Below are 27366 nucleotides of genomic sequence, written 5' to 3'. Positions count from 1 at the left end.
ATCTAGAGCCATGAATATCATTTCTTACTATTGGGCTGTTAAGAATAGTGTGACGGTGAGTTCAAGGTTGTACTCCTAAACCAGTCCCTGGAATGTAGCTGACTCACCAAAGAGCTACTGGTTTTACGGGCAGTCGAGTTGGAGATAGAGTTGATGATTTCTTTGAAAGGTTGAGCATATTAGCAGGGACATCTCTTCACAAAGAAGGGGACAGGGGGAGCCCAAAAGAGAACCAAAATGTCCCCTCAAGAACCAGTCTTGGCATAGAAAACAAACTTATGGTTACCAAAGGGGAAAGTGGGAGGGGGGAGGATAAATCAGGAGTTTGGGATTAACAGATACACACTACTACATATAAAATAGCTAAATAATAAGGACCTACTGTATAGCACAGGGAACTATATTCAGTATCTTATAATAAACTGTAAGGGAAAAGAATATGAAAAAGAATATATATGTATATTTATAATTGAATCACTTTGCTGTACACCTGAAACTAACACAACATTGGAATTCAACTACAGTTAAAAAAAATTTATATAAAAAAACCAGTCTTGGGTTTGTTTCAGCATAGCTGAATGACACATCAAAGTTCTCAATTCTAAAACAGACAGCCTGAATGCAATAATCTTCTATGCTGTGTGTGTGCGAATTGGGGGGAAGGTGGGGTGGAATACATAACCAAGTACACACTTCGGCCATGAAAAAAAAAAAATCAGTATAAAAAGTTCTCAGTAAAGTCCCCATATAATTTTAACCTTGAACCCCAAAGCTTTCTGATGTACTTTCTCAGGGAATCTGGTCGCAAACGTGTGTCCACTTTGGTAACTAAGTGGTTAACTGCTGTATATGCTTGCTAATTCCAGGCCAGGTAATGTTGGGAAACTTCTATTAAAAATGATGACTTGGAAAAAAAAAAAAAATGATGACTTGGGGTTTTAGGATATAGTACAGTCGCATTAAGCAAACGTGAATTTAAAACAGTGTGATATAACAGTGTTAATGGTTTCATTTTATACAAAATTCTTCTAATTCTTCACCCCTGAATTAAAAACAAACTCATTGAGTACTGTCTAATTTTTGAATTAGTAGACTGAGTAAATTAAAATTTGTGTTTCCATTTGAGCTGTATGGCTGCATCCATGAGCTGGTGGGCAGAACTGCTTGTCATCCTTTGCAAGGATTAGCCTTGAATTATGAGAGTTTTGAATCATAAGAGGGCTTCAAGAATGCTACACTCACATACAATGCAAGAAAGCTGTAATTCCTTTGTCTCCCTTCTTTGGGTTCTAATTAGTATCAGGGTGCATAGCTAGTTTGTAAGATGACTATCAGACCCAAGGCTTTTAACATGTTCTGACTAGAACCTTTTCCAAAGGAAACAAACCCCAGATTTTCAAAATAAAGAAGGGCAAGATGAAGGCAGAATATTTTTGTGCAATTTTGTAGGAAAACATGAATTGTAATATATTTTTTAGACTCAAGGTCATAGTTGTAAGTTACTGAAGTTTGGGTTCAGTGTAACCTTAGAGTAAGAGAAAATCATGGAAATGCTTTGTAGTTTTTGAGTTGGGAAGTTTCAATTCGGATTCACAATCCTTTGAGTTCCAAGACTCCAGCACACATATTTTCTCATAATGAGTACCTGCAATCTCGGATCCCTATGGTGCCATTGGTAATCTTGGTGTAACCATCTGGGCATTTCATTCCAAAGTTGAGTGAGCAGGATTTGCACTCAGTCCTAATTGTAAGGAGAGACTTCTTATCACATCTTTTTGCCTGTGAAAACATTAAAAAAAAAATCAAGTCCCATTAGCAGAGCCTGGGTTGGCCAATCTTCTCCATTAGCTTCATGTAAATGAAACGACAGGGATGGCAATGAGGTTGATTGGTAATGACTGGCGGGTCTTTCCATCTTATCTGCAAGGAGTGTTGGAATCAACAAGCAATGTCTACCACGGCTGCGGGCAAGGGAAGGCGCTGCTCATACCACCCATTTGCCATAACTGATCTCAAGTCTGGAGTCTGGTAAAGTAGAGCAATGTCACTATTTACACATATCCAAATGGGAAACCTGAAGTATACTGCAGGGTACACTTTTCAAATGGGAAATTGTAAGCAGGTTATTCAAGATCAATTGATCATAGGTCAATAGGTCTCAAGAATATTCTTTCAGCATTAATTCCATAGGAATAGTCTAGTTTGGGTGCTAAATGCTGTGAAGCATACAGTTCCTGCTCCAAAGATGTTTGCAATCTTTTGATTATAATCCAGCTAGAACGTGGGCTCCGTAAGAGCAGAGATTTTTTCCTGTCTTGTTCTCTGCTGTACCTTAAGCACCTAGAGCAGTGTCTAGCACCTAGTAGTGCTTAGTAAATATTTGATTTTTTTAATAGCTCTTTATTGGAGTTGCTTCATAATACTGTTAGTTTCTGTTCTGTTGTACAACAAAGTGAGTCAGCCATATGCATACATATGTCTTCATATCCCCTCCCTCTTGAGCCTCCCTCGCATCTTCCCTATCCCACCCCTCTAGGTGGTCATAAAGCACGGAGCTGATCTCCCTGTGCTATTTTACATTCGGTAGTGTATATATGTTGATGCTACTCTCACTTCGCCCCATTTTCCCCCTCCCACCCTGTGTCCTCAAGTCCATTCTCTATGTCTACATCTTTATTCCTGCCCTGCAGCTAGGTTCATCAGTGCCATTTTTTTTTTTTTTTTAAGATTCCATATATATGCATTAGCATATGGTATTTGTTTTTCTCTTTCTGACTTACTTCACTCTGTATGACAGACTCTAGGTCCATCCACCTCACTAAAATAACTCAGTTTCGTTTCTTTTTATGGCTGAGTAATATTCCATTGTATATATGTGCCACATCTTCTTTGTCCATTCATCTGTCGATGGACATTTGAATGAATGACTTGTGGGAAATCACAGACACACTAGAAATAATCACTTGGCAACATCATGTGGCAGAGAATTCACTGTTAAAATGAATGACACAGACACACTTTGGCCTTGTCTTCAGGATCCCTTGTCCACGATCCTGGTGCTGATCCTTCATGGATATCCTCCTCTTTCTCAAGTTTCCTTCCTCCCCCCATCGAGCTTAAGAAGCAGCAGCTTTGTACAATGAAGAGACACTGAACTTGAGGCTCAGAAGACCTAAGTTTAGAATCAACCTTTGTATCTTGCTAAGCATACAGTCTTGAATGAATTCCTTAATTTTTGCCATCATCTGTAAAGGGGGGATATTAATAACCACCCTGCAGGTTATTGAGACCTGAGTGATATAACACGCGCAAATCACCTAGCCCAGTATCTAGAATATCATAGGCCATAAATGCTTGTTCCTGTGACATTTCTGTTCTTACCTGTGTTTGGCTGGTTGCCTCTCCTCATCGGAGTGTTCTTTCCCCTCCCCTTGGCTATCCACACCTCAACACCCTGTGTAACACCATGTCCACAAAACCACACTCATTTCTCTTCCTTTTCTCGACTTCTCCCTATGGCTGGACAGTGGAGCACATTCTGTTGTCTTTCTCTCCACTTAAAAACCCCTTGCCGGAGAGGACCACTTCTCCTATTTCTTTGTCATCCCACAGCTTATCCCCTGGGCCCAGCATTAGGTTACGGGTGGCGAGAAAATAACTACTTCTAAGTTCATTGAAATATGTAAAGGCTGCATAAGAAGAAAGCTTACATTTACAGGGCAATATATGGTTATGCACACTTCCAAAGGCATCACCTTATTTGATCTTGACCACCCTAAAGACAAGTAGGGGAGGTATCATCATCCTCATTTTAGTGCGGAGAAAACTGAGGTGGGGGTAGGTCCAGTGACTTGCCCAAGGTCACACTGTCAGTTAGCGGCCTTGTGATTCCTTGATCAGTCATTGCTCTTCCCCATACTATATAGTGGTGCATAGAAAACAAAATCTGTTTTTACTGGCAGCTTTCATTCGGTGATCATTATGAACCAAAACAGCACTAGAATGTTCTTTGTGAAATAATAAAAGCCACTCTTAGATATTGTTTGAATTAATTCCCTCTAATGGTTAGGGCATATCTACACTTCTTTTAAGCAGGATTTTCTTTACATTAGGGTTTCCCATTTGGATAAGTTTATGGGGTGACAGTACTTTTTCTTTTCTTAGTAAGCCAGAACACTCTCTCTTCAAGGAACCCCTTGATCTTCAAATTGTCGTTTTCAAATGGAAAGGCTCATTCTCTCTCTCTCATACAGTCCCGTCTAAAAAGTAAACTCAGCTTTAAAATCAGTCAAGGCCTGACTTGTGTACTAAAGCAAGCACTCAACAATGATGATGATGGTGGTGATGTGGATGATAATTCCTGCTGTCTGTGGAGCAATGATGGGGAGAAACTGAAGCTCAGAGGGACTAAGTAACATGCTCAGGGTTCAACAGCTAGTAAGCCATGGAGCAGTGACTGGTCCTTAAATAGTTGTTAAACAAGGAAAAGCCCCAGTTCAAACTTGCCCTTATCTAACCTCATAGCTGGAGCTCTTAACCCTTATGCCATCTTTCAATGTTTCAGTGAAAAACCTTATCAGAGTATAGCCAACTGGAGTAAAATTGGTGTTGATAAAAATGTCTGGCACAAAACAGATTCACAGACATAGAGATCGGAATTGTGGTTGCCAAGGGGGTGGGGGGATAGGGGAGGGATGGATTGGGAGTTTGAGATTGGCAGATGCAAACTATTCTATAGAGAATGGATAAATCACAAGGTCCTATTATATGGCACAGAGACCTATACTCAGTATCCTGTGATAAACCATAATGGAAAGGAATATGAAAAAAGAGTATATACATATGTAAAAATAATTGCCTGGCACAGGTGCAGAATCATGTTTATGTTTTATTATTAATAGAGCAGAAATCCTATCTCGTGAAATACATTTTAAATAAATCACTCAGATTGCCTCTCACATACCTCCCCTTTATTTATTTTTATTTTTGGCTGCGCAGCATGCAGGATCTTAGTTCCCCACCCAGGGATTGAACCCATGCCCCCTGCTGTAGAAGCATGGAGTCCTAACCACTGGACTGCCAGGAAAGTCCCTCACATACCCTCCTTTAGCCTGGACTTGCTGCAGAACTGGTATTGAACCTGCTATACGATGACAACTCGCGTGAGCCTGCGGGACAGGCAGGAGTGCTGGTGTCCTTCACAAGGACTATCCACTCGACTGCCCTGGGTACTTCTACTCAACTCGTGGTAGGTAGATGGATGGACTCCTGGCACATTTGGTGACACTGTGTTTCTCAATCAGTTATCACCCAACCTGGAATTCCGCAGAGCTCCTCTCTACTCAGCTCTCTACAGCCATTGTTATTTTCTACATTCAGAATGATGCAATGGGAGGTATTCATTAAAGCAAACAGACAAAAAGGATAGCAAAATCCACAATGGATAGAGGGATGTTAGCACTTAAATCAGAGATCCCAACAATGGCGTTTTAACACAGGAATAGAACGGGGTTAGCACCCCTTCAGACAGATCTCCATTAGCATCCTATTCTCCACAAGCTTTCTATTTTGTGAAGTCCAGATAGTACGATTTACCCATGACAACGTAGGAAAGCAAAAAAGTTTATGTACACAATCGTGAACGTAAACACATTTTAAAAAAACGCAAGTTTCATCTTACCTGCTCTGCAGTTTCAGGCAGGGAACAGAGATTTTGTGCCGCCAATCCAAGAAAAAGAAGTATTAAAATTTGTCGCATGGTGAGGAAATATTTGCTTCTTCTCCACGTCAGGCACCTGTCAGGACTATTTAGCTACATTAACTTAGCCTGATGAACGCCCAGTGAATTCTTTCTCATTTCAGTGTTTGCTTTTAAATCTTTTCCTCTCCTTTTCCTGGATTGAAACAGATGATCTGTGAGAACTGCCTCTAGACAGGAAAAATGGCCAATCTAGGGGTCGTGGTGAAATCGGCCACTCTCAACTGTATACACGTCTGGCTCAATGACAGGATATCCTCAAGGCGCTGAGGCAGAGACATGGTCTGGAATTTTTGTGCCTTATGAAACTCCCAAGAAAAAGCTCCTGCCTCCTATTGCCCTGCCCATCCGCCTCTGGTCCTGCCTACTTCTGGCCCCAGGCCCTGCCAACATTTACGCAGCCACACCATGGAAAACTGCAGGCTTCTCCTTCTGAATGCAAAGGTCTGAGCTTGCCCTCAGGCAGTTTAAGCAGGGATGCCCATAAATGGGCACAGTTCCAGGCATGGAGGGGATGTTGCAGAAGGCCGGGTCCTTGACTTGGACGAGGATGGTGGCAAACTACCACAAAGAAATGTCTCTTTGCAGATGCCATTGGTTGGGTTTTTGACCCATCCTCTCCCCTATTCCAGGTCACTTCAGTAGCAAATAACTGAGTCTGTAGGTCTCATCTTACCCTTTGAGGCCCAGATCTAATGGCATCTCTTCCAGGAAGGCTTCCTGTCCTGCTCCTCCAATATCATCTTGGAGACCTCCCCAGCATTTTGCGCATCATTCTACGAAAGCCCAGTCATATCCATCATAATTCTCTGGTCTGTATGTCTGTCTCCTGTGCCCAGTTGTGAATTCCTTGCAGAGAGGGGCTAGCCTTCATCTTCTGTGTTCCCAGCAGCTTAGAGCAGAGACCTGCATTTGAAAATAAGAAAAATAACAATAGCCAACATTTGTTGAAAACTCACTATGTGTGTCTCACTATGTTAGACTTCTCCATGGATTAACCTATTTAATCCTCATAATTCTTGGTGAAATAGGATTGTTCTCCCCATTTTACGGATGAGGCAACTGAGGCAGAAAGGTTAGGCAACAACTTTTCCAAGGTCACACAGCTAGTAGGTGAGGATCCAGTTTTCAAACTGGGTGACTCTAGATCCAGTACTGTTAACCACTACCCTCTACTGCTTAAAACAATAGCTAATGAATAAATAGCAGGTGGTGCTCCGGTCTCATTGACATGATAGAAAACTGTCAGGCCGAGCACCACAAAGGATAACGTCTGTGCTAATCAACAAGACAGGCTTATGAGGGTACATCTCATGACATTGAGTTAATTGGGAGACTGGCACTTAGAGACTAGTTTTGGTTAAATAATCCTTACTCTGCAAAATCTTTCTCTCTGGATTTTTGAAACATTACATTATATTGATCAATAATCCAAGAAAATTCTGGTACAGATAAGCCCTTCATAGGCTAACCCAGAGGTCTGAATGAGAAGACGCCAGATGAGGAAGTCCTTACAATCCGTTGGTTCAGTGGATTTCAACCTCATTTAGAATTTTGGAGAAGCTTAAATTTTTTTTTTTCCAGTGTCTACCCTACTCCAGAACAAATCAAATCAGTACGTCTGGGGGTGGGGCACAGAAATCGTATTTTTCAGAGTTTCCTAGGTGATTCCACTTGCATGGATGACTGCTGCTTAAGGAAAAATTAAATTTTATTGTGTGAAGTCAATGAGATTGAGGTTAATCCGTTATAGCAGTTGTGTTACCTTGACTTATACATGAAGGAAAGAAGTTGGAAGCTTTTTTCTGATTGTTTTCTCTCTGAAGAACATGGATAAGTGTCTGGGTCTTGGAATGGGTTAGGTTCCTGGCGGGGGGAGAAGGAACCATACTTGCATTTCCTAAATAGTAGTGGAAGATGCTGCAGGAGGTGCTGGGGAAGAATTCTATCAGATAATTTGGAAAACTCTGCCTCTGCCGTCCCTTTCTTAGGGATTGACCATGCTCATTAGCTCATTAAAGGTTCTGAGACATCCCTCAGTAAAACATAAGGTAACAAAACCAAACAAAAACAGTTCAACTTTGCTTAAAGCAGTATTTTCCGGAACTTTTAGACCAAGAGATGTTTTCTCTTTGCAAACTAACCTTAGCACCTCCAGATCTATGTTCTATTGCTCCTGCCTAGGGAAATACTATCCTAGATTTTAGCAGGTTGAATGTTCCATTTTTAAATTACGAGGATGCAGAAGTTAGCTTGCCAGTGGCCATGGGGATTCCGCAGTTCAGGACCTGTTCATACACTTTATCTATTAGTTGCATTAGAAACATTTCTAAATACGTGGATTTGTTTAGAAATTGAATAGTTTTATTTCTGTGAGGCTCATTTGATTGCTATGAACAGAGGTTCTTCAAGTTATTTCAAATCCCTACCACTGCCTCCCTGCAATGAACAAGTGCTTAAAATGGTGCCTAGCACATAGTGGGTGCTCAACCATTCTTAATATTATTATTAGAATATGCTAATGTCATAGACAACAGCTACACAAATCTATACCCTTAGCCCAGTGTAGCTGTGAGGTAGCTCTGGATTTCCTCTGTCCCGGGTTGACGCAGTTCTGCTGATCTGTGTGTCCCTCACGGGGTGGGATGTCGTTTTCTCTACTGTGGTCCATACTCCTTTTTGCTGATTGTTATAGTTTGTCTCTTAACCATTCAAAGTTGTTTTCAGACAAGGATTTTTGTTTTCCAAATGTGTTGGGTTTATTTTACTCTGATGCAAAACCAAAGATTCCACTATCGCACAGAGACCAATATATTACAAGGTCGTGAAAAAGTGGTGTGGGACATGCAGGACGTGTGGACAGCTGGAGGGTCAGGTCATCTCCTTTGTAACATGACACTACACCGTCGCTGAGCAACACATTGAAAATAACACTGCGGGACTGAACTGAAACGTGTCACGAACATGACAACTTCCCGACATGCCTTCAAGCACCTCCCTTAGGATGGACTCGATATCTGGGCTTCAGCGTGGGGAAGACTACAGTTCTTTGGAAGAATAAAAAGTTCATACTTTTGAAATTTCACAGAAGAATTTTAAGGCCAAAACATAGTGGGTTCATTTCTCTCCACCTCCAGGGACAAAGCTGAGGCTTTATTCAAAACCACATTAAGCTTCTAGCTCAAATCCCAGCCCCACCTTGTGTCCTCCTGCACTGAAGTTCTTTCCATGGATGAGAGCTGACAGGGTCAGTTTCACTCCTGGTCAAAGGGTCTGAGTATAACCCAGTCCAATCAGGCTGGCATTATTTACTTCAGCAGATAGAGAAGTTCTACGATCCAGCTTGTACTTAGCGGCGATGCCGAAACGTGTATTGTTCCTGCCTGCCGTCCACGCAAGGTTTATTGGTGTTTCAGTCTTCTTGTTCACCTTCTGGTAGATCCACCCTCCAAATTCAATGCCATCGTTCACGTGAGTATGCAGCTGGTAGTCTGCGGCCTTGTAACCCAGGGTGAAATTATTCTGTGACAGTTTGGATGTGGCTGTGTCTAAACCCATCTGATAGCCAGCAAGCCAACCTTCAAAGGCCAACACAGCCCAGCCATAGATGGTTTGTCCAGAAAAATCTATATCAACATTATTGCCAAGACTGAAACAATCCCGTTTATAGGAGGCCTTCAATTTCCCGCTCTTCTTTCCTGTGTTCGGGACAAATATGGTATCGAGAGTCAGTTTCAACCCTTGAGTTGAACTTATGCGTTGAGTTGAATGAACTTGAGCTGAGTTTCAACTTACTCTCCAAAGAGATTTCTGTCCCAAGAGTATTGTCTCTGTTCCACTTTTGGGTGAAGGTCAGTCCATAGTTACAAATCTTGTATTTGGTTTCTAGGTTGCCTGATGCTTTCCCTGTAACAGTGTAAGCATGACCAGAAGTAGAAAACTCCACTCCACTACATAACTTGGTTCTCAGATCTATTTTGACCATGCTAAACCCATATCCTTTGCTGAAGACATCCTTGGCAGACTTTCCTAGGTCACAGTAAGTCAGTGTGTTACACATATCTCCGACGGGATGGCCCATCAGCTCCGCCAGGGCACCGCTGAAGCCAGACAAGGATTTTAAATCAACAACACTACACAGGCAGTTTGTTCTCTCCAATATCCCCTATTATGCTGCTGGCAGTTACTTAAGACCTGGGAATGGCTTTCCCCTGCCCAGGGCTGCCCTCCTGCTCTCTCATTGCTTCCTCCTTATGTCCCCCCTCGACTAGTACTCACCTCCTTTGCCCCCGCGATCTGTCCTCAGCAGTGACAACATGAGAGGTGATAGTTTCCTCTTGGGTGAGAGGATTAATTTCCTGATTGGAATGTGGAGACTTTTCCCATATTGGAAAAGGCAAAGAGGGGCTGGAACACTTCCTGGATAAGACTGTTGTGCATCCCCTATGGCTATAGGATTCTGAGTTGTTAGTGGTCCTTTCTCTACATCATGCCAGTTACCGAGATTTTAGTCCTTGGTCACTTCGACTAATAAAGCATTTCACGTGTGCCCTGACCAGCATTCCAAGGAGGGAGAATCGTCATCCTCGCCATCACCAACATGACCATCCTCATCGTCACCATCACAAACACACACACATAGCTTTTACACATGCCAGACACTCTAAACTTTTAACTCAGTCTTCACCACAAGCCTAGGACAGAGGTATTAGTAACATATACTATCCCCATTTCGCACATGAGACTGAGGCAGACAGAGGTTTACTCACTTGTCCAAGGTCACAAGGCTAGTAAGTGGTGGAGCGGGGACTTGAACCCAGGCAGTGTGAAGCCACTGGTTGATGCTGAAGCATCATCTACAGGACTTGCTTTGGGTCTTGAATCTTGAACAAGATATTTCTGGACCTTGTGAGATGGCCAACGGGGTCAAAGCTTATGCTTCCGAAGCAGAACAAACCTAACTGTTTACTGGGGAATAAATTGTATCTTTTGCTTTGCAGGGGAATAAAAAAGGCCAGAAATGGATATCTAAGGTGAGTTTTCTGGTCAAGATTTATTTTTCATTCTCCCAGCAATTTTTGCTAGACTAAGGAAGAAAAAGAGCTCGGAACAGCAGCTACCTGTTGGTCTCTCTTGAGCAGCTATCTAGAAAATTGAAAAAGTTGCTTCACGTAGGTTCAACAAATCCAAGAACTCCTAGAATTCTTCCAAATGAAGATGGTGCTTTGGGAAGTAAAAACTTAGAAAAGGGAAAACAATACTACATCCCTGAAAACTTTCAGCATGAGAAATCGTTACCGAACCAGGTTCGTCTTGCTCGCTGCACAGCAAGCCAAAACGCTGACGCTGAGGTTTGCAGCAAAGAGAGGGCTTATTCGCAAGGCAACCAAACCAGGAAACTGGAGAACAAACTTCAAATCCACCTCCGCGAAGGCAAGCGGCTCCGGGTATTTACCGGACAACTAATAAAGAAGCAGGACTGTCTGAGGTGTGGGGAGCGTGGGGAGCGTGGGGAGCGTGGGGAGCGTGGGGAGCGTGGGGAGCGTGGGGAGCGTGGGGAGCGTGGGGAGCGTGGGGAGCGTGGGGAAAGTGATTGGAAAAGGGGTGGTAATTGACATTCTGCGCAGGTGTAACTAGGCTACAGGCCTCCGCATTTCGAAAGGTCACTGGGCGGACACTCGCGCATGCGCAGTTGGAGGGTCGGTGGTCCTAACAGGTCTTAACCAGCTCAGCTCGAACTAGACGCAGCTGACTTCAAGCTCCTGAAGACGACTCAGGCAAACATCTTACCGTTTAGGCTATATGCAGCTTGGAGGACATGTGAGTCTTTTGCAGCAACAATTAAAACGACCTTGATTAGTGAAGGCAGATTACAGGTGAAATGGATTTAACTAATGATTACCCACGGTTTCAAAATCAGAGAGAACTATCTGGAAATGTGGTCCTTGATAAAATTTAAATTCAGGCCAAGGTGGAACAAACAGAACTAACAAAACAGACTTTCAGAATCTCAATTCATAATTTCAAGTAGCATTAAAGGTAGTCTCCCAGGAGAAGAGATGTATTTTTCTGCCCTAGCGTGTGGATTTTATGCTGAGTAGGCATTTTCAGTGGAATCCAGTTTTATTATAGGAATAGCTTGCTGTGGATTCTCCTGGATATTCTTTTTGTGTACTAATTGGGTAGAATTCTTGGCACCTGAAACGTCTTGGCCAGAGCACAATATAGTTTCTTCTCTCCTTGATATCTTATGTCAACATTGAAACAATTCGATAGCTGTTTATATTCCAGATATAGAAATTACTAAAAAGAAACCCACATTCTTCTGGTTTTTTTTTTTTAAAAAGCTCTTTCTTGTACCCATCTGCTGAGCAATGTTGAATTCTTTTTTCTTTGCCCTTCTCCTTTCCCTGCTTTGGGTAAAAATAGCTTCCACTTTTCTAAATCAAAGGACTTAACAAGCTAAACTGAGAGTAGCCTATAGTTTAATATCATGGTTTGAAATAACCTCTTTAAAAAGTCTTCTAAATAATATTTTATTTGGCTTGATATATATAGGTAGTTGTCCCAAATACTCCTTAATACCTTTGATTGTATAGACATATGTTGTGTTAACAGGATGATTTTTTTTTTTGGTTGCCATCCCACTAAATTTTACTCATTCTTTCATTTATTCAACAGGCATTTATGGAACGCCAAACCCTATACTGGGCTCTGAGGACACAGAAGTGGGTAAGTCACATTGCCTCGTGCATTATAACTTCCACTATACTTTTGCACATATTATCTTAAATTTTATTACAACCTTGGGAAATAGACTGGGTAAAAGGTGATATCTTGATTTGGTAGATATGAAAATGGAGGCCTAAAGGAATTGAGTGATTTATTCAGTGTCAGTAAGTTAGCATGAATTAGTAATAGATGCCAGGTAATCTTACTCTAATCGTGTGCTTTGCCTGTTATGATAGACCACCATTCTGATAGCTGATGCCTAAGCTAATGAATGGATTATCTGTGGTTCATCTAATTCAGTCATTAAAATGCTAAACTGAATTGAGTCCTGTCTATTTGTTGTCACATGAGACAAGGTCATAACCACCAGAAGTCCTGAAGAGCAAATATAAAGGAATACGGTTGTGATTCATACAACTACAGGCATACTTGGGCCAGAACTGAAGTGTCACCGATTCCAGATGGTCCATTGCATGATCTCCTGGTCTTGTTGTCCATGGCATAGCATGACATGGGCAAATTGGATGGATTGAGGCTTCCTAGTCTATGTAAAAGGACTTAGCCATGCTCCAGGGCCAGGTACCGCACCAGCTCTACAGAGCACATGGTGGAGCACACACCTGCCAGGCATGCCTCTGCCTTCGTGACTTGCCTAGTCCGGGAAAAATCTTCCCCTAAACAGCCATTTGATGAACTCCTTCATTTCCTTCAAGCCTTTGTTCAAATCCACCCTCTCCATGAGACCTATGCAGACTACTGTACCGAAAGCTCCCACCCCGCTACTCCTGCTTCTTCTTAACCTTATCTTTTTCTATCTCCCTGGCATGTATCACTTTCTAAGTCACCATACAGTCCACAAGTTTATTCTGTTTATTGTTTGCTGCCTCTCTCCCCAATTAGAATACATGCTCATTTAGGGCGGGGATTTTTGTCTGTTTACTTAACTGCTAGATCTCAAATATCTGGAAGAGTGCTTGATATACAGTAAGTGCTCAATACAGATATTGACAGAATAACTCACAGAAGTGAAAATTTCTCAGCTATATAGATAAACAGGTTGGATAACTCAAGTAAAATACCACCATCACCCCCCAAACGTTATTGAAACATATTCTTTTTTCTTTAAATTCCCTGAGCCCCAAATCAGTTCTTTCTGCTCTTGCTGCCACTTAGCTCTGCCATAGGAATCTCGTCTAAAGGACGCATTCTAAAATTTCCTTGTTTCTTGGTGAGTTTTTTCTACATCTTTTTCTTTTGGATTATTATTTTGATACCTGGGAAATCAAATTCTTGTAACTTGTGTTAAATATTTTTCTGTTTCTTACAAAATGGCTTTAATCCACAAGTCCCAGACTCTTTCCATCTGTGATGAATATTGGTTCAGAAAAGAGAGTTGGTTCAATACATACAAGGGTCTGGCTCCAGTTCTGCCCTAAACCACTGACCCTGACCTCGAGCAAGCCCTTCAACCTCTATGATAAAATGAGGGGGTTGAGTGACATGATATCCACTCTGCTTCTCCACATTTACAGGATATTATAAACCATTTCTTTTCACATTTCTCACCCTAAGATTTCTCTCCCTCCAAATTTTGTTAAGCCTTGAACACCTTTGGTGGTTGGCTTGAAATCTGGGTGCATCCTAGAGGACTATAGGTAAATTACTTTCTCCCCCAAGTAATCTGAATTGGCTTAAATCCCTCAAAATGACTTTCTCAAAGGAAACAAACATTCTAAGATTTTGAGGAGAGTATAGTGGGGCTATACTTAAGCTAGTATTTATTGTCATGGTGGTGTTTTGCCTAAACTATTTTCATCAGCCTGCAGAGGTAAATATCAGGCTGAACCATATGAAATATCACTCTTTTAAGTCAAAAATGGACTAAACTTCACATGGTGCACCCCACATGTGCCTGTGTAACACTATTCATGATTTGGAAATAGTTTAAACTTTTAATCTTCATGCAGAGGCATCCTCTTAGTCCAATTCCATTTCTCAGGGGCTGAATTTACAGGAAGGTTATTATTGTGAGTATAAGATACCAGGGCTCAAGAGACTATTAGTTTGGGTTGAAGTGCTATGTCTCCAGGTAGCAGTACATTGGGGTCATGGCACCGCTTCTCCTTTATGCTTCCCAACCGACAGAAAGTGCTGAATGCACAGATGGATAAATAAATGTCCATGCCTTCACCTGGCCCTGAACACCCGTCCTGGTCCTTCTGCATCGTGCTTTGAGAGAGTAAATAAATGTGCCTGGTTGTTACTAGGAACTGAAAGGGCAAAAGGGTTTCCTGCACACTCATCAGATCCTGGCCCTTTCAGGAGTCAGCTTTCCCAGGCAGGGGATGTGTCCAAACACGTGTCTCCCTGTCCTCTTGGCCCTTTCCTTTTCCTTTGTTAGGGCAAATCTTTCCACGCAGCAAACTTTCTTTTTTTGTGATTTTTGTTTTTCCTTTTTGTGAAGACCAGTCAGCAGGTCCTGCTTTAGGCAAAATTGTAAAGTAGGCAATGTTTCTCTCCGGCTTCCCCACTCTCCCTCCTTGTCAGCGGTCTCCCTCCCCCCAATTCATTCATTCCATCAACTAACGTTTACTGGGCGTTCGCCATCCTCAGGGCACCTTTCTAGTTAGGATGTTATTTCAAGATAACATCCTAGGGACTTCCCTGGCGGTCCAGTGGTTAAGACTTTGCCTTCCAATGCAGGGGGTGTGGGTTCGAACGATCCCTGGTTGGGGAGCTAAGATCCCACATGCCTCATGGCCAAAAAACCAACACATAAAAAACAGAAGCAATACTGTAACAAATACAATAAAGACTTAAAAAGAAAAAGATAGCATCCTAATTCTTAATTAGGATTCATTACTAATCAACTATTAGTAGCTGGTATTATTTGGTATTTACATAATAATTTTTGATATTTACTTCATCATTGTGAACATTTATCCTCCCAATTACTCGGGTCATTTTTGTTTTTCTTCCTCTCCACCAATAGTCCCAGCAATTCCTATTGATTCTACCTTCAGTGGTTAGAATCCTAGCATGAATCTGCCCACTTGTCTTCATCCCCACCACTCTCACCCTGGTTCAAGCTGCCATCGTCTCTTGCTTACATTATCATAGTAGCATTGTAACATTCTACTTGACCTCCCTCCTTCCACCGTTGCCCCCCCAATCCATTTTTCAAATAGCAGTCAGAATTACCTTTTATACATGTAAGTAAGACCAAATGTTCCCAGCTTAAAACTCTTGAATGAGTTGCCATCACACTTTTAACCAAGCACCAACCGGTCGCTGTGGCTTTGGGTCCTACCTGATCTAGGCTCCGGTCTTCTCTCTGGCCTTGTCCTGAAGCCCTCTCTAATGCACTCTGCTGCCCCCATCCTGCCTTTGTTCTGTGTCCCCCACACCTCAAGTTAGTTCCCATCTTTGGCATTTTCAACTGCTGTTTCCTCTGCCTGGAATGCTCTTCCCTCTGAATTTTGCACAGTTGACTTAGTCTTGTCATCAGTTCTCATTTAACTGTCACTTCACAGAGAAGCTGCCCCTGATCACCTAAGCAAGAGTGGTCATCTAGCCACTGCATCACACCACTCCACTTGACTTCTCCACATAGTACTTACCCCATGGGACAGTATCTTGTTTGTTACTGGCTTTCTTTCCCTCACTGGAATACAAGCTCCATGAAAGCAGTTTTCTCTAGGCATTTCCCCAGTTCCTAGAACAATGGCTGATGCACAGTAGACAAATAGTAAATTATTGTTGAATGAATTTGTATATATTAATATGCCTGGTTCTTAACATATATTACCTAATCCTCTCAAAATTCCTATGGGAAAGGTGCTAGTGTTTTCTTTGTTTTCAAATCAAAAAGACAGAGGCAAGTAGAGATCTTTAAGGAAGGCCGGCTGCATAACTTGTAGGGTCTAGTGCAAAATGAAAATGCAGGGCCCTTTGCTAAAAAATTATCAGGAATTTTAAGGCAGAGACAGCCGGGCTGGGTAAAGAATTTTTGGAGAGCTAGAAAAGGCATATTGAGTAGGGCAGTCAGGGTAATCCTCACTGAAAAGGTGAAATGTGAGAAAGAACTCAAAGTTGGTGAGGGAATTTGCTGAGTGAATAATCAAGAGAAATATTCCAGATAGGGGGAACAGCAGGAGCAAAGGCCCTTAGGTGGACATGGTGATGGGAGATGGAAGGTAAAGGGCCTCTGTGAGGGTTCTGGGAAATATTGGAGGGTTCTGATTAGACGAAAGACATGATCTGGCTTCTGTTAGGAAACCATCATTCCAGCTGCTGTACTGAGAATGGACCTTGGAGGAGCAAGTGAGAAGGCTTCTCAACAGGCATTGCAATAAACCAAGCAAGAGATGATGGTGGCTTTGAACCGTGGTGGAGCATGGAGGTGGTGAGAAGGGGTCAGACTCTTGATATATTTCACAAGGAGGACCAAGAAGATTTGTCAATAGTTTGCATGGGGGGCAAGTAAGAAAGAGAGGAGTCAAGGATGATTCCAACGCTTTTGGCCTGAGTAATTCAAAGAATAAAGTTGCTATCCACTGGGATAGGAGGGTGTGAGTAAAGCAGGATTTTGTAGGGGCTATTGAGGAATTCAGTTTTGTGATACGTTTGAGATGGCTGTTAGATACCCAAATGGAGATGCCAAGCAGTAGTTGAATAAATGAGTCTGGAGTTAACATAGACATTTGAGAATCACCAGCACTATAAGTTGTATTTAAAGCCTTGGGACAGGGTACATCACCAAAGGAGTGAGAGTAGGTAGAGAATAGATCACAGCTCCAGGGACATTGATAGGAAGAGGTGCGGGAGAACTGGGTCAAGCAGGAGGGAGCGCTCACCTGAGTCCAATAACGATGAGAGGTGGAGAGGACGGATGCTATGTCTCTGGACTTAGCCATATGGAGGTTTTCAGTGAACTTGTCAAGAGCAATTTCAGTGAAGAGGTAGGGAAGAAGACTTGAATGGAGTAGGTTTAAGAAAGAATGAGAGGAGAGAAATCGGAGATGGAGAAATTGGATTTTTTCTTTATTGGGTTCTGCAGCAAATGGGGAGGAAAGGAATAAAGCAGTAACTGGTGAGGGTGAAGTCAAGGAAAGATTTTTGGAAGATGTGAGAAATAACCGCATTTTTGTATGCTCATGGGAATGTTCCAGCAGGGAAGGAAAACTGGATGATCATCATGATTAATTTCAATATTGAAAAACCATCCCCATCTGTATCATACTAAATTCACTACCTGGTGGTACTGTGATGCATAGATACTGAACTGGTGGTTACTTCTGGCCTCTAGGCTTCTGATGGAAGCTTTCAAATGTTAACCAACTATTCCTTGTGTTTGTATGCCAGATGAAAGGAAGATAAGTTTTAAAAGGCTCTGTGAAAAGAGTCTAGTATACACACACACACACACACACACACACCCCCCACATTGTCTGTCCTAAGTAACAATGTGACACCCATAAACCAGTGGTTTATGTCCTAACCCCACCCATCTCTCACTTTAATGTTCCCACCCCCCCACATTCCTCACTGGAGCCCCAGCCTAGGGTTGGTCCTCGAGATGTGTAGTCTTCAGTAGCTGGGGTGGCCTATGCAGTTCTCCAGGACATCTTGCCCCATTGCACTTTGCTGGAGCGAATACCTTTGTTGGGAATAGCGGGGGATGTGGAGCTGTCATAGACTCTTAGACAAGACCCCGAAACCATTTGAAATAGATCTTTCCCAACTTCTTACTCCAAGATGAGAAAATCACCAAACTGTCGTACATTCTCCAGGGTTTAAATGTTGGCTCTCCCATTTATGAGCTGTGTAATCTTGGACAAGCCACGTAACTGTTAGGATTCTTGAGCTCCTCAACTTGAGTCCATTCTGGTTTTGACTTATTATTCTAGCTTCTCTGAGTCTTTCTGGAGATCTGCACCAGAAATTTTTTCTTCTTTCATTTTTCTTTTGCCTCTCTCTCTAGTTGAGGACCAGTGACCTAAGAAAAATACAATTCGAGGGTACATAAGTTAAAAGGAAATTCATTTTCTTTTCTTTTTCTTATTGTGGTAAATATACATAACATGTAATTTACCATGTTAGCCATTCTTAAGTGTACAGTTCAGTGGCATTAAGGATGTTCACACTGTTGTGTAGACATAACCATTATTCATCTCCAGAACTTTTTCATCATCCCAAAACAAAACTCCAAACCCATTAACTACTAACTCCCCATTTCCCCCTCCCCTCAGCCCCTGGCAACCACCATTCTACTACCTTTCCCTATGAATTTGACTACTATTCCAGGTGCCGAATATAAGTGGAATCACAATATTTGTCCTTTTGCATCTGGCTTATTTCACTTAGCAGAATGTCTTCAAGGTTCATCCATATTGAATCATGTGTCTGAGTTTCCTTCCTTTTTAAAGCTGAATAGTATTCCACTGTATATGTATCCACATTTTGTTTACGCATTCATCCTTTGACGGGCACTTGGATTGATTCCACCTGTTGGCTATTGTGAGTAATGCTACTGTGAAAATGGTTGTACAAATATCTGTTTGAGTCCCTGCTTTCAATTCTTTTGGGTCTATACCTTTGAACCCAAATAAAGAGGTAAACTGAGACAAGCTCAAATGAGCAGAAATTGAGTTTTCTTCAGGAATAGCAGAGGAATTGCAGGTTGGGAAACGCATGCTGTATAAGGCACAGGTGAGTCACTGAGGGTTTGGGGCGGGTTGTATCAATATTTACGGGCAAGTAGTGCAAAGAGTGGGGAGTCCAGCCAGAGTCCAATCAGCGAGTTCACTGGCTTGAGGATGGGGAGAGATTCATGGCGGATGTTTATTGGTCAGGAGATAAGTCTCCATCTTTTGTAAATCAGGCGTTTATGGAAAATCAGTCTCAGTTGGTAAGTTCCATTCTTCCCAGGGCGCATGCCTGAGAGTCTCCATTTCCTGTCCTTCGGGTCCATTTTAGATTGAAATCCTCTCACGTTCCCGAGAGTGGAGTTGCTGGTGTCAGTTCATAAACTTGGGAGCTTCCCAGGTAAAATCTGAAACCGGCCCCTGTACATTGAAGGCAAGGAGAGACCCAAGAAAGAGGCAGATGTTTCCAGATTGGTAAGTGCAGTTTTAAGAAGCAAAGGGACTTACTTATGAGGCTTGTCACGGGGGCTGCAAGATGAGCAGATCTCCACACCCGCCTGCCAGAATCTTAAAAGTTTATATAGAGGCCTTAACGGGGTTCAGTCACTTATACTGTCCAGATGGTCTCAACAACCTCTTGCTATCTCAAGGCTGTGTCCTTGGGGCAGCTACTAGTTCAGGGAAGGCAAGCGGAATGCACATTCCAAGGACAGGGGAGGGGTGAGGAGCTTCCGATGCCAGGGTCGATCGGTGGTCAACGTCCTCTCCATGACCTCCTCCAACAGCTGGATCATCTGGTAGTTCTGTTTAATTTTTCGAGGAGCTACTGTATGTTTTCCACAGCGCCAGTAGCATTTTATATTCTCATGAATAGTGCCCAGGTGTTTCAATTTCTCTATATCCTTGCCAACACTTGTTATTTTAAATTTTTTCCTAGAAAACATCCTAATGGATGTGAAGTGGTATCTCACTGTGATTTTGATTTGCATTTCCTTAAAGATTCATGATGTTGAACATCTCTTTATGAGCTTATGGAACATTTGTGTATCTTCTTTAGAGAAATGTCTATTTGAGTCCTTTACTTTTAAATTAGGTTGTTTGTTTGTTGTTGAGTTGTAGCTTTTTATATATTCTGGATATTAATCCCTTATCACGTATATAACTTATAAATATTTTCTCCCAATTCCATGGGTTGTCTTTTCACTCTGTTGGTAGTGTCCCTTAATGTACAAATCGCTTTTAGTTTTGATGAAGTCCAATTTGTCTATTTTTTTCTTTTGTTGATTCTGCTTTTGTGTCATGTCCAACAAATCATTGCCAAATCAATGTCATGAAACTTTTCCCCTATGATTTTTTTAGAAGCTTTTTATAATTTTAGCTCTTACATTTTCATAATCCGGTGTATGCTTGTGTCTTGGATGTAAAAAAAAGTTTCACTAAAGCTGTTTCTTAAAGAACAGGAATATTATATTTTATTCAATAAATAATTGATTAAAACATTTCAGTTGGATATGGCCAACAATCAAGGGAGCAAAAAAATGAAATCTCAAGAGGGTAAAAAGTGTGAGACAATGAGGGAGGAAGACAGCAGGAGAAGAAGGTGCAGAAGGAAAAACAGGGAGAAGAAACCTCAGGCAGTTGAAAAAGCAAAGATCTGATTTTTTAATCCTATTCTTAAAAAAATACACCTACTGCCAGCATTTGTTTTAATACAGTGTATATTTGTATAATGATTACCTAAATTTTGTATGCATTGAGGTTATTAAAAAAATTATAATGAAAATCGCTTTCCCCATGCTTTGGGTTGCAGATTAGGTAAAAAACAAAAGTTAAAAAAAAAACAACTCATGTCCTTTAGTCGTGGCTCATTTTGTGGGCCTTTGTGATCCTGCTCTAAAGGCATATGAGCCACCCCCTGATAGTCCACACACTATCCGGAACAGTCCAAAAAGGACAGTCAATGGGATTTTAGCAAAAAGAAACACAAAATTTATATTTTCTTCCGTGTCCTGTAGATTTAATAAAAATAATGAAAGGAGTTGTATCAGCAGACGCAGGGCAAGTAATCTCGTGAAGTGAGAGCCCGCAAAAATCTGGACGGGGTGGCAGGCAGAGGTGAACTGCACAGACCTTAAGCTCCTTTCCTTCTGGCTTCCCTTCCCGCCCACGAGGCATTAGCAAGAGACCGACTGGGTCCTGTCGCAGGATGGGCTGCCTGATTCTAAATGTGTTGTGTGCCCCTTTCTGTCGAGAGAGAGGTGCCGCCTGGAATCACTGAGGGCAATTTCCCTTCCAAACGCACAACACCTCGGAGCCACGGAGGATGGTCTCCTCAGAAAGGAGGCGTCATGCAACCAATTTGAAAAAATGCTGAAGCCTTGAGGAGGATGCTAGAGGGAATCCTGATTCTGGGAGTCTGGGGTTGGCTGATGTTCTGGAAGGCGGCTCAGCATGTGGACTGAAAGAGCCGATCCCTAAAAGTGGCCGCCCTGGGAGTGCCACAGGCCCCCTTGCTGCGCTTGGCACGGGGAGCAGGGTGGACTTCCTTGGGGAGTCAGTTCAGGACAGCCTGCGCGGGTACCAGGACCCTCGGCAGCTACGGCAGCGAGGACCTGCAGCATCTTTTTTTAACAGTGACCCCGTGTGGCGAAAAGGGGCAATGACAGGTCCCGAGACTCCAATTTTCTCCCAGCCTGGTCGTGGGAGCCACGTGAACCCCGCTTTTGGACTGTACAGTTCCTTGGGGTTGGCGGATTATGGGGAGATGGGGTGGGGAGGAATCTTCTAGAAAGAGATGCTAGATTTCATATCAAATAAGGTTCATGGGGCCTTGACAGGTGATTTGAGAAAATAAACAGTTGCCTCTGGTTCATGGAGCACCTCATGGCCCTTACATTTTTTTTTTTTAAAGCATTTTATTATAAAATATAAAATTTCAGACATAGGAGATTAAAGAGTATGATGAACCCTCATGTACCCTTAAGCCAGTTCCAACAATTATTAACATTTGCTAATGTTGTTAATACCTATCTTCCTTATATTTATGTCCCTTACATTTTAATAGAGTGAAAGTGGCATTTTGGACTGTGTACTTGGGTCCCCTCCTGCCACCTTTCAAGGGAGGATTTTCAGTCCCAATAGATGGAAAATACAGCTTTGCATCTTGGACAGTTTTGGCTTGTGGGTATCACTAGTTGCTAGTATATGACACCTGGAAGGTCCAAAAAGTCCATTTCATGCAGGGTGAGCTAGTGGATCTGTTTTGGGTAGTAAAAGAATTTTTTCCCCACAATCCATGCCAATTAAGATAGTGGGAGAGGCAGGGGTGGAGAAGAGAGGGCTGTGGAGGGAAAGAGAGGAGAGACTGGGGAAGCATCAGGTAGCTGAAAAGGTGATGGAGTCTTGGAAGTGTTGGCAGTGGGTCTGGCAGAGGTCTGGCACAGCACCACATAATAATGACAAGTATTTCTATAGTCTTACTCAGTCTTATGCTCTATTCTCAGCATTTACATGTTACCTCACGAATCTTCAACAATCCTGTGCCACAGGTACTATTATTATTCCTCATTTATCAGTGAGGAAACTGAGGCACAAATATGTCATGGCGCAAGAGCAAGCTTGGGGTTCAAATCCAGGCAGTTTAGCTACAGATTCTGAACTCTTAACCTCTTTTTGCTGCCTCTTTGCCATCAATCGAACTGAGAGGAGAGGAGGGTGGAGTTTGATAGACAACAGTAATGGTAAAACTTAGATAATTTTAGTAGCAAGTGAAAGAAAACCCAAGTCAAACTGGCTTAAACCAAAAAGGAATGTATATCTACTGTATAGCACAGGGAACCCTGCTCAGTATTCTGTAATAACCTAAATGGGAAAAGAATTTGAAAAAGAACAGATGCATGGGGACTTCCCTGGCAGTCCAGTGGTTAAGACTCTGCTCTTCCAATGCAGGGGGCACGAGTTTGATCCCTGGTCAGGGAACTAAGATCCCACATGCCTCGTGGTGTGGCCAAAAATTAAAAAAAAAAGAAAGAAAAGAAAGGAAAAGAATAGATGCATGTATATGTATAACTGAATCACTTTGCTGTACCCCTGAAACTAACACGACATTGTTAATCAACTATGCTCCAATATAAAATTAAAAAAAAAACCAAGAATGTATTGGTTCTCAATAGTGAAAACTCCCAAGATAGGCTTGGCTCAGGCATCGCTTGATTCAGGATTCGAATGATGACTTAGGATCCTTGTCTCAGCTCTGCTTTTTCCAGGCTGGCCCCGTTCCCAGATTGCTTAATAGTCCCAGGATTTCAGGCACCCTCCCCCCACTCCCACCCAATCAATGGGGAAAGAGAATATCTTTTCTCCAGAATTCTCAGTAAACCTATCTTCACACATCATTGGCTCTGATTCAGTTAAATGCATCTGTGGCAGAGACCAACTCAGTGTTTACCAAATCAAGCATCTCTTTCTAATGTGTAAACAGCTAGACTGCATTTCCCAACCTCCCTTGTAGTTTGATGTGGCCCTGTGACAGAATTCTAGCTGATAAATATGGGCAGAAGTGACATGATCCTGATACTTTCTTTCCTTTCTGGATGACTGGAATGGAGATGACCCCGAGGGCGACCTTGGAGCCATGTGTATAAGGTGGGCAGATCAACCAAACAGAAAGAGCCGGGTCCCTAAATCACCGCATGGAGGAAAGTCACCCATCAGTTACGTGAGCAAGGAATAAACCCTATTATGCTAAAGCCGTGGAGATTTTAGTGTTTTTCTTATAAAATAGCTTGCCAACATGGCTAGAGGAATGTGATACATGTAAATCAATTAGGATCCATCCCTGGGACTAGGAAAGGGGTCATCAGCTAAAGCACATGGCTGGGAATAGGGAAAGGGTAGTTTCTTGGAGGAAATTCAGGTTACTGGTACTAGGAGGTGAGAGAGATACTGGGCCAAATTCTCAGGGCAAACTGTGGATCCAGGAATCCAGCTCCAGATCTCTTCACCAAGGATATCCTCAGGTGTCGATCTTATTATCCAGTAGCCTTCTGGGACAGCTGGTTCACAATTTCTTTGAGACCTGCTTCAGTTCTTCATCTGGTCTTGCTCAGGCCCCGTATGTAAGGCCCCTTAGCACCGGGCAATGTGCTAAGCTCTGTGGGTGGAAACAGAGATCAAAGATGAGCCTGGGCCTGTGCAGAGCCCACATTCCGAGGAGGGAAGACCTGGCATTCACATTTCAGCTAGGAATTTTTAAAAAAACTTTTAATTGAAATATAGTTGATTTACAATGTTGTGTTAATTTCTGCTGTACAGCAAAGTGATTCAGATATCTATCTATATATATAGATATATATTCCTTTCTTATATTCTTTTCCATTGTGGTTTATCATAGGATATTGAATATAGTCCCCTGTGCTATACAGTAGGACCTTGTTGTTTACCATTCTCTATATAATAGTTTGCATCTGCTAACCCCAAACTCCCACTCCATCCTTCTCCCACACCCTGCCCCCTTGGCAACCACAAGTCTGTTCTCTATGTTTGTGAGTCTGTTTCTGTTTCATAAAAGTTCATTTGTGTAATATTTTAGATTCCTCCTATAAGTGATATCATATGGTATTTGTCTTTCTCTTTCTGACTTACTTCACTTAGTATGATCATCTCTAGGTCCATCCATGTTGCTGCAAATAGCATTATTTCATTCTTTCTTATGGCCGAGTAGTATTCCATTGTGTGTATGTATCGCATCTTTATCCATTCATCTGTCGATGGGCATTTCGGTTGTTTCCATGTCTTGGCTATTATGAATAGTGCTGCTATGAACATAGGGGTGCAGGTACCTTTTCGAATTAGAGTTTTGTCTAGATATATGCCCAGAAGTGGGATTGCTGGATCCTATGGCAGCTCTGTTTTTAGTTTTTTGAGGAACCTCCATACTGTTTTCCATAGTGGCTACACCAACTTACATTCCCACCAACAATGTAGGAGATTCCCTTTTCTCCACACCCTCTCCAGCATTTGTTACTTGTAGTCTTCTTAATGATGGCCATTCTGACAAGTGTGAGGTGGTACCTCATGGTAGTTTTGATTTGCATTTCTCTCATAATTAATGATATTGAGCATCTTTTCATGTGCCTGTTGGCCATCTGTATGTCTTCTTTGGAGAAATGTCTATTTAGTTCTTCTGCCCATTTTTCGATTGGGTTTTTGGGTTTTTTTTTGTTGAATTGCATGTGCTATTTGTATATTTTGGAAATTAAGCCCTTGTCAGTCACATCGTTTGCAAATATTTTCTCCCATTCCGTAGGTTGTCTTTATGTCTTGCTTATAGTTTCCTTTGCTGTGCAAAAGCTTGTAACTTTGATTAGGTCCCTCAGCTAGGGATTTTGATACAAGTTTTAGCAGACAGTTGTGTCCAAATAATTTAGTCCAACCCAAGCCTTAGCCAAATCTAAACTGAAGTTTTTATCTTGTTTTTGTTTTCAGAATGCCTGTGCTCACTGATCTCTCTGATGTGGAGGTCTACTTTTCTTATTGCTCTCTGTAGAGTTTTGCAGGATTAGGAATAGGCCACATCCTTTTCCTTTGCTACAACTAGAGACAAAATGCACATTTTAGAGTCTGTCCCCTTTCCGCTCTCTATTCTCTATATTATCTCAATGTAAAGTTCAGGGTATTTTCCGCTATTCCCAGCTTCCTCTCTCCTTCTGCTTGAATAGAGGATGGGACACTTGGAGCCCACTGGCAGGGACCCAGTACTGTTGTGTCTGATTTACAAGTGATATTTATGCCCTATTCATTCCCAACAATGGCTCAAACAATTCCCTGGGACAATAATTGAGCTGACACATCAATAGGAAGTGGTTGTGACTTCATGAAGCCCTTGATAGGTCAGGACCAGCAGTAAATCAGCTGCTTCCTGCCTTTTTATTTATTCAGTTCATTCATTTTTTTCAACAAATATTTACTGATGACCTACTATGTACCAAAGGCTGTTCTAGGCCTGTTGCTTTCTTTCTAGCCCAGGGGTCAGCAAATTTTCTCTGTAAAAGGCCAGAGAGTAAATATTTTAGGTTTGTTGGTCATAAGATCTCTTTTGCAACTACTCATCTCTGCCATTGTACTGCAAAAGCAGCCATAGGCAATGTGTAAATAAGTGGGGTTGTATTTCAATAAAACTTTACTTACCAAAGTAGGCAGTGGCCGAGATTTGCCTTGTAGTCCTAGTTTTTTGACCCCTACGCTAACCTAATTCTAACCATAGTTCGTCTCAATCCCTTATAAGATTTCACCTTCCTTTTTCTCCCAGAATTGGAGAGCAAAGAAACCCATTAGTTAATCAATTGGTCAAGTTAACTAAATTCCAGTTCCAAAGGTTCTATAGTTTGTTTCTTTTTCAATAATGATAACAACAATGTGATCAAAAAGAATAAAGGTAATAGCCGACAATTTTATAGCACTTATCATTGCTTGTAATCATTTTGTAATCACTTTCCAAATAGTAACTCATTTTCTCTAGTTTGGTAGAGAAGGGATTAAGACCTGGTAAAGAGATTTATTTAATAGTGATACACACACACACACACACACACACACACACACACACATACTTAATTTTGGCTATTGTTTTCCAGTATCACATATATTTTGGTAAGATAAATTACATATATAATATATATATACACACACACATTTATTTTATTTAAATTATATAAATATTTGTTGAGATCTTACAAAATACCAGATGTCAGGCTAAGTGCTGTCCACGCATGACCTCACTCAGTCTCCCAGCAGCCCTTCGAGGAAGGTGGAATTTTGATATCCATTCCTAGCCAAGAAAATTGGAGGTCCAAGCGGTTTAACAACTTGTGCCATTCAGCAAGTGTGGAGTGGGACTTGTTTGTGTCTCCAAAGCTTATGCTTTTCACCACTTTGCTATAATGACTTGTCGGACTAGAGGAGGATTAATAAATTAATAAATTGAAGACAGTCATGTAGATTTTATTATGATTGTATTTTATTTTTAAATGAAAAACATTTTCCTTTTATGGTGCAAGCTTCTGAGATGGCAGAACACAAGATGGTTTGTGTCTCTGTGGCCTTGGCATTACGGTGACTGTCATTTACAAACACAGTGCCCAGGAGGCCTCATTAAACCAACAGGACAATGGGATGTATGAAAACCTAAGTGCAGCTGCTCTGTGGAGGAATGTCGCCTGTGGGATGGCG

General features: G+C 41.9%; 1 protein-coding gene, 1 long non-coding RNA gene and 1 pseudogene across 6 annotated transcripts in view; 1 reads left to right on the top strand and 2 right to left on the bottom strand.

The window, feature by feature from the left end:
• STAB2 (stabilin 2) overlaps positions 1–11239 on the bottom strand; it is a 157096-nt gene extending 145857 nt beyond the window's left edge. For 2 of the 3 annotated variants that reach the window (XM_082349562.1, XM_082349561.1), the window contains exons 1-2: positions 5681–7895; positions 1646–1779 (exon numbers count right to left, since the gene is read on the bottom strand). In XM_082349562.1, the coding sequence (XP_082205688.1) occupies positions 1646–1779; positions 5681–5758 (212 nt within the window). In that variant the 5' untranslated portion in view covers positions 5759–7895. Of the gene's footprint in view, positions 1–1645; positions 1780–5680; positions 7896–10527 lie in introns of those variants that run through there. The other variant, XM_082349560.1, reaches the window with a different exon arrangement.
• On the bottom strand, positions 7983–10536 carry LOC309608932 (non-selective voltage-gated ion channel VDAC3 pseudogene; annotated as a pseudogene). Its single transcript has one exon. The product of its transcript is annotated as a non-selective voltage-gated ion channel VDAC3 pseudogene (transcript).
• An 85-nt stretch (positions 11240–11324) lies between the features above and the next one.
• The window catches only part of LOC309608949, a 136525-nt gene continuing 120483 nt past the window's right edge, over positions 11325–27366 (top strand). Inside the window, exons 1-2 of one of the 2 annotated variants that reach the window (XR_014233165.1) lie at positions 11325–11578; positions 12440–12490. This is a non-coding gene — a long non-coding RNA (uncharacterized lncRNA). Of the gene's footprint in view, positions 12491–27366 lie in introns of both variants that reach the window. The other variant, XR_014233166.1, reaches the window with a different exon arrangement.

The sequence above is a fragment of the Balaenoptera borealis genome (assembly GCF_965194805.1).
Source record: "Balaenoptera borealis genome assembly, chromosome: 13".
Lineage (NCBI taxonomy): Eukaryota > Metazoa > Chordata > Mammalia > Artiodactyla > Balaenopteridae > Balaenoptera > Balaenoptera borealis.
The sequence above is the reverse complement of the archived record's forward strand: the minus strand, read 5'-3'. Positions and strand labels throughout refer to the sequence as shown.